Source organism: Salvelinus fontinalis, chromosome 27, assembly GCF_029448725.1.
Source record: "Salvelinus fontinalis isolate EN_2023a chromosome 27, ASM2944872v1, whole genome shotgun sequence".
NCBI lineage: Eukaryota > Metazoa > Chordata > Actinopteri > Salmoniformes > Salmonidae > Salvelinus > Salvelinus fontinalis.
The window spans coordinates 10,948,496-10,964,200 of NC_074691.1; the positions used below are offsets into that span (position 1 = coordinate 10,948,496).

Below are 15,705 nucleotides of genomic sequence, written 5' to 3' on the forward strand. Positions count from 1 at the left end.
AATTGTTGGCAAACGCTTTCTCACCTGTACAACAGTATAGATTAGAAATTACTCTAAATGGTAGTTTCTCATGTAAGCCATTGCGTAGAAAGATGAAAGTGTTAGTGAAAGCATTATTAGCATTACAGATCTATACAATTTGGTACCGAAAAGTGGTTTATTAACACTGGAAAATGCAAGTTAAGACATGTGAACTCGCAGGAATTTACTACTGTAATTCAATTAAAATGCATGGAAATGTCCATGCTTCTGGCCTGCATTCAACATGATCTCCATCACACTCCACAGACCACCCAGTTGGATCATTAGCTTCAGTTTTTAATAGACTACATATGCCCAAACTTTGCCTTTGTGATATTGCTGATGAGGGCAACACTTAAAATTTCCACTTTAGATGAATACAAGTGGAAAAAGCTTGAGGAGGGCTCATTAATGGAACGGAAACTTAAAACAACACACAAAGGATAGACAGTACTGCACACAAATTCGATCTCTAGGTACTATGTCTAACCTCACAGTTGAATAAGTATGTAATCCAATCACTTGCACAAATGTGCCTAGGGGCGTGTAAAGACAGTTATCTATTCCCGCATCTGACTTCAGTACTGAGAGAAATAGGTCAGCAAAACCATGAATCCCAATGAACAACAGAGGTCAATAAACTGAACATTAGTTGACCTCTATACTCTGACCTTGAACATGGCGGCCTGTGGTTCCCCCAGCTCGTAGAAGGGTGGTTTCCCAGTGGCCATCTCAATGATGGTGCACCCAAGAGACCAGATGTCTGCAGGCTTGCCGTAGCCCCGAGGGCCTTTATCTATGATCTCAGGGGCCATGTACTGTAAAGTCCCTGCAAAACAACAACACACCAAACAGACTGGAAATTATACACATCATAGCTGCTAATTACAAGTTGCATATGTAGAATGTGCATATAAGGTCTGATACAAGCAAATCAGGTGTTAGGGAGAGTGAACTTGGGCTCTCTAGTAACCATGGATGAAATGAGTCTAATTATAGGCTACTGTAAGAGGAGCTTTTATAGAGCTTTTAAAAGGTAAGCTAAGTGCTATGGTGAAAATAGGAGAGACACATTGGCGTACAATTTAAACAGGAGAAACTGACTGTACGGTAATGGTTTCAAGATGAAAAGGAGGTGTATCTCTATGCTCCAATCAGCAGTCCACTGATCTTAACAAAGAGGCCAAGCTGTGCTACCATTGGCTGCCACAATGTCAACACTGCCATAACTCTGTAACCCTGACCTGACCATAAACTCTCACCAAAGAGCACTCTGAATAGAAACGGCAGGCTATTCTGAGATATATAAATTACAGCAGAGATCATCATACTAGATTCAGCCGCGGGCCTATTTTTTCTAGAGCGGACGCGTCAGGGGGCTGGAACATAACTATAAATAATTTGTAGACTGCAAATTGACCCAAAGAAGCCCAAACAGATATACTATTTGACTAAAACATATTAATCCAAAAACCTTGCTTATGTTTGTACACGGTTACATATATCTCTCTATTACGTATGTGTGAGAATACTTTGTAACAGATTTTCAGAATTAAAACCACTTGGAGCTGAGAAAAAAAATTGGGGCACACAAAACAACTAGTTGCTTTGGGACAAAACTTAAGTTATTATATATAGTCAGTGAGATCACTACGTGGGTTGAGGGTCCAGCTCATTTTCAAACATTCTGTTCCATCAAGGCATGTTTACAATGTAGGGAGGGGAAGCTTGGTGGTTCTAAACCCAGTCAGGGAGACCAGAACATTACAGTTGATGCCGGAAGTTTACATACACTTAGGTTGGAGTCATTAAAACTTGTTTTTCAACCACTCCACAAATGTCTTGTTAACAAACTATAGTTTTGGCAAGTCGGTTAGGACATCTACTGTGTGCATGACACAAGTAATTTTTCCAACAATTGTTTACAGACAGATTATTTCACTTATAATTCACTGTATCACAATTCCAGTGGGTCAGAAGTTTACATACACTAAGTTGACTGTGCCTTTAAACAGCTTGAAAAATTCCCCAAAATTATGTCATGGCTTTGGAAGCTTCTGATAGGCTAATTGACATAATTTGAGTCAATTGGCGGTGTACCTGTGGATGTATTTCAAGGCCTACCTTCAAACTAAGTGCCTCTTTGCTTGACATCATGGGAGAATCAAAATAAATCAGCCAAGACCTCAGAATTTTTTTTGTAGACCTCCAAGTCTGGTTCATCTTTGGGAGCAATTTCCAAACGCCTGAAAGTAATCTGGTTCATCTGTACAAACAATAGTACGCAAGTATAAACACCATGGGACAACGCAGCCGTCATACCACTCAGAAAGGAGACGCGTTCTGTCTCCTAGAGATGAACGTACTTTGGTGCAAAAAGTGCAAATCAATCCCAGAACAACAGGAAAGGACCTTGTATAGATGCTGGAGGAAACAGGTACAAAAGTATCTATATCCACAGTAAAACGCGTCCTATATCGACATAACCTGAAAGGCCGCTCAGCAAGGAAGAAGCCACTGCTCCATAACCGCCATAAAACAGCCAGACTACAGTTTGCAACTGCACATGGGGACAAAGATCGTACTTTTTGGAGAAATGTCCTCTGGTCTGGTGAAACAAAAATAGAACTGTTTGGCCATAATGACCATCGTTATGTTTGGAGGAAAAAGGGGGAGGCTTGCAAGCTGAAGAACACCATCCCAACCGTGAAGCACGGGGGGTGGTAATATCATGTTGTGGGGGTGCTTTGCTGCAGGAGGGACTGGTGCACTTAAAAAAATAGATGGCATCATGCGGTAGGAAAATTATGTGGATATATTGAAGCAACATCTCAAGACATCAGTCAGGAAGTTCAAGCTTGGTCGCAAATGGGTCTTCCAAATGGACAATGACCCCAAGCATACTTCCAAAGTTGTGGCAAAATGGCTTAAGGACAACAAAGTCAAGGTATTGGAGTGGCCATCACAAAGCCCTGACCTCAATCCTATAGAAAATGTGTGGGCAGAACTGAAAAAGCGTGTGCGAGCAAGGAGGCCTACAAACCTGACTCAGTTACACCAGCTCTGTCAGGAGGAATGTGACAAAATTCACCCAACTTAACGTGAGAAGCTTGTGGAAGGTTACCGAAAAATTTGACCCAAGTTAAACCATTTAAAGTCAATGCTACCAAATACTAATTGAGTGTATGTAAACGTCTGACCCACTGGGAATGTGATGAAAGAAATAAAAGCTGAAATAAATCATTCTCTCTACTATTATTCTGACATTTCCCATTCTTAAAATAAAGTGGTGATCCTAACTGACCTAAGACAGGGAATGTTTACTATGATTAAATGTCAGGAATTGTGAAAAACTGAGATTAAATGTATTTGGCTGAAGTGTATGTAAACTTCAGACTTCAACTGTACCAGTGGTTATAAACCCAGTTAGGGAGACCAGAACATACCAGTGAAAGTCTCAGTGCAGGGGTTGATCCCAGCAAGCCGTTTAGAGGTACCAAAGTCAGATATCTTCAGAACTCCACTATATGTGTTTATTAGCACATTGTCACCCTGTGGATATAAAGAGAACAGATGGGATAAGAAAAGAGCTCCATTCCAAGTAATATCTATTTCTTAACCTTAACCCAAATGACTATGATAACAGCCTGGTTATCTAAGGTATTTCCTAGAAGGCAATCAGCAACAGTTGTTACAGTGGGCCATATTCACCACCTCCAATCCAAAACAAGATTATTAGCATTGATGTGAATGGCCGTTGAGGTCATTTTATGAGATTCTATTGTTAAATGAGGCAGAATTTAGAGGCCTATCTTGTCCTGGGTGTAGGAGGAAGAGTATGCTAACCTAAATGACTTGCTCTATTATGGGATGGGAGTAGGCTCAGTGTGTTTTTATTATGACTGAGACTGAGTTATGTCACATTAACCTTCCTGTAGGATGATAAGGGGAAGTCTTTATAACAGTGCCAGGCGCCACTTGCAAATCAAATCATTTATGTACCCCTGACATGAATGTGGCCTCCCTATTGGCCAGGCACATACTATACAATGGCCAATCAAAGCCTTTGAAATAGAGCAGTGGTAGAGGAAAAAGCCAAGGCTCCACCTTGATGTCTCTGTGAGCGATCTGATTGTCATGGAGATATTTGAGTCCCTCCAGGATCTGTCTGGTGTAGAAGCCGATGGTGGGTTCGTTGTTCTTCAGAGGGCCCCATTTAGACCTCAGCAGGGCAGACAGGCTTCCTGGATACAAACCACAGGCCAAAGTACAATACATATCAATACATTCTGCTTTACTATCAGCAGGACAGTAGTGTATTCAGTCCATTACATAACTCAGATAACATACACTCACAGGACAGTTTATTAGGTACACCACCCCGTTCACGAAAATGGTTAGCTCCTACAGACAGTGAGTCAGGTGGTCGTGGCTTGCTACACAAAGCAGGCAGATGTTACATGTTACTGTTCGACTGAACGTTACAATGGGCAAAACGAGTGACCGAAGTGACTTTGAGCGTGGTATGATCGACGGTACCAGGGTTGCCGGATTCAGTATCTCAGAAACGTCCGCCTTCCTGGGATTTTCACGCACGGCAGTGTCTAAGGATTCCTGAGAATGGTGTGACGTACAAAAAACATCCAGTCAGCGGCAGTCCTGTGGGCGAAAACAGCTCGTTGATGAGAGAGGTCGAAGGAGAATGGCAAGAATCGTGCAAGCTAACAGGCGGGCCACAAAGAGACTAATAATGGCGGAACACACAACTTCTTCTTCTATGAGCTAAAAAGAAGAAAAAGCGGCTCCAGTAGGCACGCGGTCACCAACACTGGACAATTGAGGAATGGAAAAATATTGCCTGGTCCGACGAATCCCGATTCCTGTTGCGTCATGCTGATGGCAGAGTCAGGATTTGGCGTAAGCTGCATGAGTTCATGGACCCATCCTGCCTGGTGTCAACGGTACAGGCTGGTGGCAGTGGTGTACCGTCGTCCAATCTGCAGCAACCACAGGATGCCATCGCGTCAGCATGGACCAACATTCCTGTGGAACGTTTCCAACTTGTAGAATCCATACCCTGAAGAATTCAGGCTGTTTAGGAAGCAACGGGGAGTCTGACCCGGTACTAGATGGGTGTACCTAATAAAATGGCCGATGAGTGTATACGTGTTTGTATTTGCCCTCTTACCTCCGGGAACCTGCTCCATGAAGATCTTGATAAAACCATTCTCGCTGATGGAGCCCAAGTACTGCACAATGTTCTTGTGCTTCAGGTGTTTGTGAAGGGCAATCTCCTCGTGGAGGGGCTGAGAGTACCTAGGACAGAATAGAACATCCACTGTTACATCTAATAAGGAAAAAGGACAGGATGATGTCTTCTCTCTCTCTCTCGTTCATCAAAAAAAAAAAAAGACCAGAGCACTTTGAGACGGGAAATTGCACTGTTGCACTTAGTAGCTTGCAGTAACCTATCACGGAGAGAGATGTCAGAGGGACTCAGTCTCAGTCCAGTACACCATGGTCAGAGGACAAGGAAAACAAGGACACACACCAGCTGGCTACATATGAAATGTCACTCTCCTCCAATCTTCTTCTAGAGATAAATGTTCAAACTGAACACCATAAATAATAAGACTAAATACATTCTCCCTCAATCACACGGTTGGCTATTCTAGTGAATCAGACACCTATTCAATGTCCCCCCCCCGAGAGGATACTTCAGAGTTGCTTCTAAGTGATTCGGAATAATTCTTGACACCTTTGAGTTTTCCCATGAGAGCCCTCTAATGACTTGTGATGTGATGAGTGGAACAATGTATGACAGAGGAATCATCTGGGCTGATTGGGCTCTGAAGGAGTCCCATAATAAAACAGGAATAGGTGGAACAATGAGCAGACCAGTAATGGTGATAGAAGGCAGCGCAAGTGCTTGGTACACTAGTTGCTAGGCGACTCTTTCCCCCCAATTCTTTTCATTGCCCAGTCACTCGATCAGGTGTACGGTATATATAACACTTTGGTGTGCCAGAGAAAGGACACACAACAGGAACACAGAGCTAAGACAGAGCTAACACAGAGCTAACACAGTGGACGACTTAAACAAGCGTTTTGGTGCCCCTTCGATCTGCCAATCAAATGATCACTCTCAGGAAACCCCTTTGGTTGTTGTGCTCTGAATAACCACTCACTCACTTTAAATAACGACACAGGGACCTGTTTCAATTTAGCCTTCCATTAGCAAAGGGCCTCTTAAAAGACCGTAAAAGTGTGATGGATGCTTATTATGTCAACTGTAGTAGCCGGTGCAATGACAATACGTGTAAGGGGGAATAGTAGAAGCTGAGGATTTGTGCTAGTGTCTTTTTGGAGAAAGTCCACTTAACAAGTTCACCTACCTGCTGTCTCTCTCCGGTATCTCCTTGATGGCCAGCCGCACCTGGTTGCTAAGGTCCCGGCCTGCGTACACCACTCCAAATGTGCCTTTTCCCAGAACCACCCTCTCCCCGAGCTCATCATACTCATAGTCGTACTGAGGAGGAAATTATTTTAAAGATGACATTTTGTTGCATGCTAACTTCAAGGGCCATAACGATAGAGTTATAACAGGGATATAGGTCCATCTTAGAGCAGGTGAGAGTGGCGTCTGGGTATCAACTAAGCAAAGGGCAATGTGAGCTTTGCAAGGTGTGGCATAGATCAAACAGGGCTCAAAAACAAGTTGTGGCACCATGCTTGTGTTTGACAAGAAGTCTTTGGGTAATTATTCACAGACAATTCTTTTCCCCCGTCTCACCACTGGGAGAACAGGTGACTAGAGGAGCAGGTGCTTTTCCTGCTCTACACTAATGGTTTCCATTGCAAAACATACAATGAACAGCATGACCCATGTCCACACTGTAGGAAGTTGCCTCTATCTATTTCCACACTGTACATTGCATCTATCTGGTTTGATATAGAATTTGGAAATCAATCGGAGAGACAATCGCTGCTGGCTACACCCTACACATTCTGGAAATCAGGTTAAACCTGTTGGAGACAACATACAATGAAAATATCCCTCTCTCCTCACTCACCTCTAGGGCGTCAGCGTCACACTCCCCCTCTTCGGAGCCTTTCCATGTTTCTTCTGCAATGCTGTTGACCAGATCACAGAACCTGCAACACACAGAGCACCCCAGATAACCTTTACCACACTTACAAATACGTCACAGGAGTAGTTGTGAAAGAACACTAAGCCCAGGCACCCTTTCATACACTCTCAGTGTGAAAACTCAATGGGAGAAAGCCCAATCACACCAGCACTGACTCACTGAATTATACTGTGGAGCTAAAAAGACTGGCTGGCTGTGCTTTGGTTCTTCTCCGTGTAAATCTCTACAGTATAGTCACTGCCTTGGACAGCGGCTCACATGCTGGTGAGTTGGAGTGGTCACGGCACAGACAGAAGAGTGACAGACCTTTTGCAGTGCATCTCTGTGCAGAAATAGATCTGGAAGTCCTCAGAGTTGTTTAGCACGTACAGGAAGGCACTGCGCTCGTCAAACTTGGAAATACTGAGGAAGAGGAGTTGACAGTTAGAGACGAGATGGGTAAATTCACATGACATAGGACACTGGCATAGACTGGATGTCTGAGTGTAGCCACTCTCAGAAATCACTCCAGTTGTAGGTAACTACAGAAGCTTTTCATTTTCACCAGAGCTGTAAAAGTCTTTAACCACCAAACACTCTTCTTCATTCAAACACATACAACAAGTTACAGTAACTCGGACGGAATGAGCATAACTCAGAGCGTTCCTTCCCACACACACATACACCATGTTGAGTCTCCACCAGTGTTCAGCGGAGTGAACCGGGATTCTAAGCCAGCTAACCGAGGCGAGGGCTGAGCAGAGTGGAGCAGAGCACAGAATGAGTGGTTGTATTCAGCCCACCATGGCACACTGCTGCATCAGAGGGAACTGCCATTGTCTCCTAGTCCACTGGAGGGGGAGTGGGCACCAAGTAAGATACGTTCCCTAGCAACATCTCACAGAGGCCCTCTAGAGTGGAAGATCATCCGACCTGTCAGTCTGCTACTGAATTATTTTTTGGAGGAGGAGGCAGGGAGGGTGAAGGAGGCAGAGCCACGGAGGGACCACCTCTGACTAATATTGCCTTGGGAACCAGGCTGCCACGTTATGATCTGTTATGTTGTCGGCATATGGGAAAGAGGAGGAAAGTAGCGAGCAGTGACTTCCCTGCCCATATATTACAATGAGTGTGTAGATCAGGACAGCTGTGAGATGACCAACCTGACACCCCGTACTGACATGGCGCTGAAGTTCCACTCATGGACCCCCCTGTTCTGTTAGAGAGATCAGAAAAACATGAACCTCAGAATACATGACAAGGACTGACACCTGAAAATGTTATTCCGATGACTTGGCAAAATGTGTCAATGCAGAGAAAGAGAGAGACATACTTAGTTTATGAGACTCTTTCCAGTGGAAGAAGAATCACAACGCAAAGGCACGAGGCAGTTGTCACACACTTCCTGTGGTCAGTAACTTACCTTGTCATCAGGAGCAACATGCCAGATGGAGACAGTGTTCTCCTCCACATCGTTGTTTATGGACAAGTACGAAGGCTGATAGACTTTCGTGGGCTCCAGTATCAACACCTGGAAACGAGGACAAACAATATCACCTCGAGACATTTCACAATAAAGCAGAGAAGTAAACAGTCTAGGAACACTGCCTCAGTTGGTGCCATTGTCATGGTTTATGTGTGTACAGCATATGTCTAACTGTCAAGTTCAAGTCTAAACAGTGAAGAATGCCAGGAAGGAAGAGTGAGCATGGGGCTCAGTGGCAGTCACATCAGGGAGACATACTGGGAAGCGGACAGATGAGACGTCTTTCTTTGTGGCCTCCACCAGGAAGTCCATCCAGAAGTCCACTAGTTCCTGCTTGGGTGGCGGCTGCTCCACAGAGGGCTTTTTGAAATGCTGGTAAATCAGGATGGTCTCCACGAGAGAGCTCAGATACCTGGGGTGCAGTCAAGACAAACGTTAGCTTGAAATACATTTTAAAGGCCATTGACCGCAGAAAAAGAAAATGCACTTAGAACAGATCCAAAATCTGTTTGAATATGTTGTAAAAATCTTGAGCTTGAAAGAATAGGGTTGACACATGACTGAAACCACATGACTGAAACTTAAGGATCTCAGGTCGATTGTCTGCGAGGCAAAGTTAAACTGCCCTTTCATGTCAGACAGTCATGACCATACTTTTATGGGAAAGAGGATCATTTTGTACATGTATTACACTTTGAGTTTGACCAATTCCAGTCAATTTCAATATTGGAAATAAATCTAAAAATCAAAAAAAATCGACCAAAACAAATCCTCCATATGACGGATAACCCCTGTGACTACAAGGAAATAAATGACATTTAAATTGTGCAAAGTAGGTTTAAATAAGTTGTCTACACTGAGTGTACAAAACATGAATAACACCTTCCTAATATTGCCCTCAGAACAACCTCAATTCGTCGGGGCATGGACTCTACAAGGTGTTGAAAGCGTTCCACAGGGATGCTGGCCCATGTTGACTTCAATGTTACCCACAGTTGTGTCAAGTTGGCTGGATGTCCTTTGGGTGGTGGATCATTCTTGATACACACGGGAAACTGTTGAGCATGAACAACCCAGCAGCGTTGCCGCTCTAGACACAAACCGGTGCGCCTGGCACCTACTACCATTCCCCGTTCAAAGGCACTTAAATCTTTAGTCTTGCCCATTCACCCTCTGAATGGCACACATACACAATCCATGTCTCATTGTCTAAAGGCTTAAAAATCTGTATTTAACCGGTCTCCTCCCCTTTATCTACACGGATTGAAGTGGATTTAACAAGTGACATCAGTAAGGGACCATAGCTTTCACCTGGATTCACCAGGTTAGTCTATGTCATGGAAAGAGCATGTTCTGTACATTCAGTGTATACAGTGCCTTCGGAAAGTATTCAGACCCCTTGACTTTTTCCACATTTTGTTACGTTACAGCCTTATTCAAAAATGTATTAAATAAGAATCTAAATTGAGCTCAGGTGCATCCTGTTTCCATTGATCATCCTTGAGATGTTTCTACAACTTGATTGGAGTCCACCTGTGGTAAATTCAATTGATTGGACATGATTTGGAAAGGCACACACCTGTCTATTTAAGGTCCCACTGTGTTGAGGCACAGAACCTGGGGAAGGGTACCAAAAAAACTCTGCAGCCTTGAAGGTCCCCAAGAACACAGTGGCCTCCATCATTCTTAAATGGAAGAAGTTTGAAACCACCAAGACTCTTCTTAGAGCTGGACGCCTGGCCAAACTGAGCAATCGGGGCAGAAGGGCCCTGGTCAGGGAGGTGACCAAGAACCCGATGGTCACTCTGACAGAGCTCTAGAGTTCCTCTGTGAAGATGGGAGAACCTTCCAGAAGGACAACCATCTCTGCAGCACTCCACCAATCAGGCCTTTATGGTAGAGTGGCCAGACGGAAGCCACTTCTCAGTGAAAGGCACATGACAGCCTGCTTGGAGTTTGCCTAAAGGCATCTAAAGACTCAGACCATCAGAATCAAGATTCCGAAACCAAGATTGAACTCTTTAACCTGAATAACAAGTGTCTGGTGTGGAGGAAACCTGGCACCATCCCCACTGTGAAGCATGGTGGTGGCAGCATCATGCTGTGGGGGTGTTTTTTAGCGGTAGGGACTGGGAGACAAGTCAGGATCATGGCAAAGATGAACAGAACAAAATGCAGAGAGATCCTTGATGAAAACCTGCTCAGAGCGCTCAGGACCTCAGACAGGGGCAAAGGTTCACCTTCCAACAGGACAACGACCCTAAGCACACAGCCAAGAAAATGCAGGAGTGGCTTCTGGGACAAGTCTCTGAATGTCCTTCAGTGACCCAGTTAGAGCCTGGACTTCAACCCGATCGAACATCTCTGGAGAGACCTGAAAATAGCTGTGCACCAACGCTCCCCATACAACCTGACAGAAATTGAGAGGATCTGCAAAGAGGAATGGGAGAAACTCCCCAAATACAGGTGTGCCAAGCTTGTAGCGTCATACCCAAGAAGACTCAAGGCTGTAATCACTGCCAAAGGTGCTTCAACAAAGTACTGAGTAAAGGGTCTGAATACTTTTGTAAATGTGATATCTTTTTCCTCCGTACATTTGCAAACATTTCTAAAAACCTGTTTTTGCTTTATCTATCTGGGCGTGTCGTGTGTAGATTAATGAGGGGAAAAGATCATTTAACACATTTTAAAATAAGGCTGCAACGTAACAAAATGTGGAAGAAGTCAAGGGGTCTGAATACTTCCCTAATGAACTGTATGTTGATCTTTACATAAAAAAAGAAGAAAAAAGAAAACAGCACCCTCCCTCACCAGACGGGGGCCTTGAGTTTGAAGAGCTTCTCAGAGGCCTGTATGACCCTAGTGTTGTCACAGGCCAGGATGCTAGCCCCCAGGAAGAAGCCCACGTCCCAGTAGCTCTGCAGCTTGTCCAGGCTTCCCTTCTTCCCCAGGAGGCTGCTCAGCTTCACTCCTGGAAAGGAGAACAAGGTCAGGTCAGGGACATATTATAATCATATTTAAAAAAGATACTGCACACTGTTGAATGCTCCCATAGTTTTATTGTGCAAGGTCTTTCTAAAGGTACATAATTTGCCATATCTTATGTGCTTTATATACCGTGCGTTATTTCAAGGGTTTGAGAATGGGCTGGGCACTGTATACCCCAGTAGCCTACTCTTATGTTAGGCATTTCACTTGAAATGCAGCTTGGAGGATCTCAATGCCCTCTTTGGATACGTTTTAACATGCAATGTAGTTGGTTGCTATGTTGCTACTATATTGCAGAGTGATAATGGAACATGGCTGTTTTTGGCCTCGCTGAGGCAAGCTGCCACTACATGTCCTACTCATGTAGCCCGGGGCAGCGCAGAGTAGAGGAGGGCAGGAAAGGGGGCAAGGACTGGGAAGGGGGCCCACGGCTGATTCCCAGGCCTGTCTGTCCTATTTCTCACATTCCTGAGGTACTTTCTGAGCCTCAGATTTCACAGCAAACACAGAGGATTGGGAGCCAAACAGAACAAAACACCTTTGCAAAAAATAAATAAATAATGGAAACGTAATGGCAAGGAAAAAAATGGAAACGTCATTGTTTACGTAAAATCCGATGTTTCATATTAACCTCCGCAGTGCAGTAGCAGGCTCTCTGTTCACACCCAGACTACTTTTGATGGGAGTGTCTCATCATAAGCAGTTCGTTTGAATGAGCAGTATCTGTCACATGAGTTGATATTGATCTCACACTTTATGACATGAGGGTAACCGCAGTGCAGTGGGAATGCAGATCAGTAACTTAATTATTATTAGTCATCAGCAGCTCTAATGAAAAACAGAATAGCGAGCCAATTCCAATGCACCATCAGGCAGCTCAAGGCCAAACAGATATCAAGGAGAATAAAGTGTTAGTTACTTACCGACTTTGCGGAGCTCGAAGGAGGCGTCAAACTGGTGTCCCGCTGCCAGGAGTAGAACGGCGTAGTTGATGCCAGAGTGTAGTGTCGGCTCGGACTCGAACCCCTTCTTAAACCTGAGAGGAAGGACAGAGAAGCCAATATTACACACAATGCTTCATTTTTAAATCTAACTTGATGTTCCTACAGTCATTTCTGATGTGTCCTTGGTGAGAGAGAACTTGATAGTCTTTATCACTTCCTCCCTACTTTTGTAAAAAGCATCCAAAAATAACTACAGCATTATTGAGCAGGGTGCACGGAGGAACCAGCTTGACTCTCACAGATAAAAACCTAATTGACTTAATGAGCAATCGGTTCCACTGAGGAAATGAGTGTGAATAACATGAGAAGGCTCTCCAAAGATGTCGTCTGGGTTGGAACAGAGGACAAGGACAGATGAATCGGCTCGATGAGAGATAACTGCAGTCTTCCTGGAATGGTTATCTTTAGAATATCACTGGTGCGGCTGTTTCAAATCAGCTACTTTCAGAATGCACCTGCAGGCTCTTTGCTCCGAGTCAGATGACACTGTTGTTCGTTAGCTGTAGTTGAGAGGTGGAAGACCTCTCTATCTCTACTTCTCTAGCTGGTGAGGAGTGAGTGACTGGTTGGTAATTACCCTCATCAGTAGCCAGGCTCTCACCAGTATGTGTGTGTGTGTGTGTGTGTGTGTGTGTGTGTGTGTGTGTGTGTGTGTGTGTGTGTGTGCGTGCGTGCGTGCGTGCGTGCGTGCGTGCGTGTGTGTGTGAGTGTGTGTGTAGCTCTCACCAGGCTGTGCCACTGTCCCTGCTCTTGGTATCAGTGAAGTGGGACTCTAGGAACATGTCCTTGTAGATGCGTCCCACCAGGCAGTAGATGTCTGAGGCCACCTGGTTGTCAGACTCCACCAGGGGCAGCATAATGTCCAGGGCCTTCTGACGGTCCCCCGGGAGGTTCCTCCTGAACAACACAGAAGAGGGAATAACCGATAACCAAAGAGGGTGAGTCCCAAATGGCACCCTATTTCCTTTATAGTGCAATACTTTTGAACAGGGTGTAGTGGACTACAATAATAATTCATACCCCTTGGACTTATTCCACATTTTGTTGTGTTACATACAGCCTGATTTCAAAATAGTTTTTTTTCTCACCCATTTACACACAATACCCCATTATGACAAAATGAAAGTGAATTTTGCAAATGCATTGAAAATGAAATACAGATATATCTAATTCACAAAAGTATGTGGACACCCCTTCAAATTTGTGGATTCTGGTATTTCAGACACACCCGTTGCTGACAGGTGTATAAAATTGAGCACACAGACATGCAATCTCCATAGACAAACATTGGCAGTAGAATGGCCTTACTGAAGAGCTCAGTGACATTTAGTATGGCACCGTCATAGGATGCCACCTTTCCAACAAGTCCGTTTGTAAAATGTCTTCCCTGCTAGAGCTGCCCCGGTCAACTGTAAGTGCTGTTATTGTGAAGTGGAAATGTCTAGGAGCAACAACGGCTCAGCCGCAAATTGGTAGGCCCCACAAGCTCACAGAACGGGACCGCTGAGTACTGAAGCGCATAAAAATTGGCTGTCCTCAGTTGCAACATTCACTACTGAGTGTTGCTTCCATGGCCGAGCAGCCGCACACAAGCCTAAGATCACCATGCGCAATGCCAAGCGTCTGCTGGAGTGGTGTGAAGCTCGCCACCATTGGACTCTGGAACATTGGAAACGAGTTCTCTGAAGTGATGACTCACGCTTTGACGGACAAATCTGGGTTTGGCGGATGCCAGGAGAACACTACCTGCCCCAATGCATAGTGCCAACTGTAAAGTTTGGTGGAGGTGGAATGATGGTCTGGGGCTAGGCCCCTTAGCTCCAGTGAAGGGAAATCTTAACGCTACAGCATACAATGACATTCTAGACAATTCGGTGCTTCCAACTGTGGCAACAGTTTGGGGAAGGCCCTTTCCTGCTTCAGCATGACAATGCCCCCGAGCACAAAGCTAGGCCCATACAGAAATGGTTTGCCGCCTCTCAAGTGGCGTCACTACAGACCCAGGTTCGACCCATGAGGCGGCGCACAATTGGCCCAGCGTCATCCGGGTTAGGGGAGGGTTTGGCCGGCCGGGATTTCCTTGTCTCATCGCGCTCTCCTTGTGGCGGGCCGGGTGCCTGCAAGCTGACATTGGTCACTAGCTGGACGGTGTTTCCTCCGACACATTAGTGCGGCTGGCTTCCGGATTAAGCGAGCAGTGTGTCAAGAAGCAGTGCGGATTGGTAAGGTCGTGTTTCAGAGGACGCATAGCTCTCAACCTTCGCCTCTCCCGAGTCAGTAGGGGAGTTGCAACGATGGGACACGACGGTAACTCCAATCTACTGGCAAGATGGCGCCGAAAGAGATGGTCGCCTCGCTTCGAGTCCTTAGGAAACAATGCCATATTTCGTTTTTTTATGTATTATTTCTTACATTGTTACCCCAGGAAATCTTAAGTCCAATTAAATACAGCCGGGAAGAACTATGGATATAAGAGCGACATCAACTTACCAACATTACGACCAGGAATACGACTTCCCTGAAGCGGATCCTCTGTTTGGACTGCCAACCAGGACAATGGACCTAATCCCAGAAGCCGACCCAAAACTACGGCGCCTCAGAAGGGCAGACGGAGCGGTCTCCTGGTCAGGCTCCATAGACGTGCACATCGCCCAACGCTCCCGAGTATACTACTCGCCAATGTCTAGTCTCTTGACAACAAGGTAGATTTTTTTCGAGCAAGGGTTGCCTTCCAGAGACATCAGAGATTGTAACATTCTCTGTTTCACAGAAACATGGCTCTCTTGGGATATGTTGTTGGAATCGGTTCAGCCACCGGGCTTCTCCATGCATCGCGCCGACAGAGATAAACTCCTCTCTGGGAAGAGGAAGGGTGGAGGTGTATGCTTCATGATTAACGACTCATAGTGTAATCATAACAACATACAGGAACTCGAACTCTGCCGCCCATATTATCTCCCAAGAGAATTCTCCTCATTTATCGTCACAGCTGTGTACATTCCTCCTCAAGCAGACACCAAGACGGCCCTCAAGGAACTTCACTGGACTCTATGTAAACTGGAAAGGCTGCATTTAT

General features: G+C 45.0%; 1 protein-coding gene across 1 annotated transcript in view; it reads right to left on the reverse strand.

The window, feature by feature from the left end:
- LOC129825022 (mitogen-activated protein kinase kinase kinase 5-like) overlaps positions 1 to 15,705 on the reverse strand; it is a 61,849-nt gene that overhangs the window by 17,033 nt on the left and 29,111 nt on the right. Inside the window, exons 7-19 of the mRNA XM_055884670.1 lie at positions 13,356 to 13,526; positions 12,549 to 12,661; positions 11,449 to 11,608; positions 8,896 to 9,049; positions 8,575 to 8,682; positions 8,315 to 8,367; positions 7,479 to 7,574; positions 7,095 to 7,176; positions 6,417 to 6,550; positions 5,210 to 5,337; positions 4,129 to 4,265; positions 3,468 to 3,573; positions 693 to 850 (exon numbers count right to left, since the gene is read on the reverse strand). Coding sequence (XP_055740645.1) covers positions 693 to 850; positions 3,468 to 3,573; positions 4,129 to 4,265; positions 5,210 to 5,337; positions 6,417 to 6,550; positions 7,095 to 7,176; positions 7,479 to 7,574; positions 8,315 to 8,367; positions 8,575 to 8,682; positions 8,896 to 9,049; positions 11,449 to 11,608; positions 12,549 to 12,661; positions 13,356 to 13,526 — 1,600 coding nt within the window. The remainder of the gene's footprint in view (positions 1 to 692; positions 851 to 3,467; positions 3,574 to 4,128; positions 4,266 to 5,209; positions 5,338 to 6,416; positions 6,551 to 7,094; positions 7,177 to 7,478; positions 7,575 to 8,314; positions 8,368 to 8,574; positions 8,683 to 8,895; positions 9,050 to 11,448; positions 11,609 to 12,548; positions 12,662 to 13,355; positions 13,527 to 15,705) is intronic.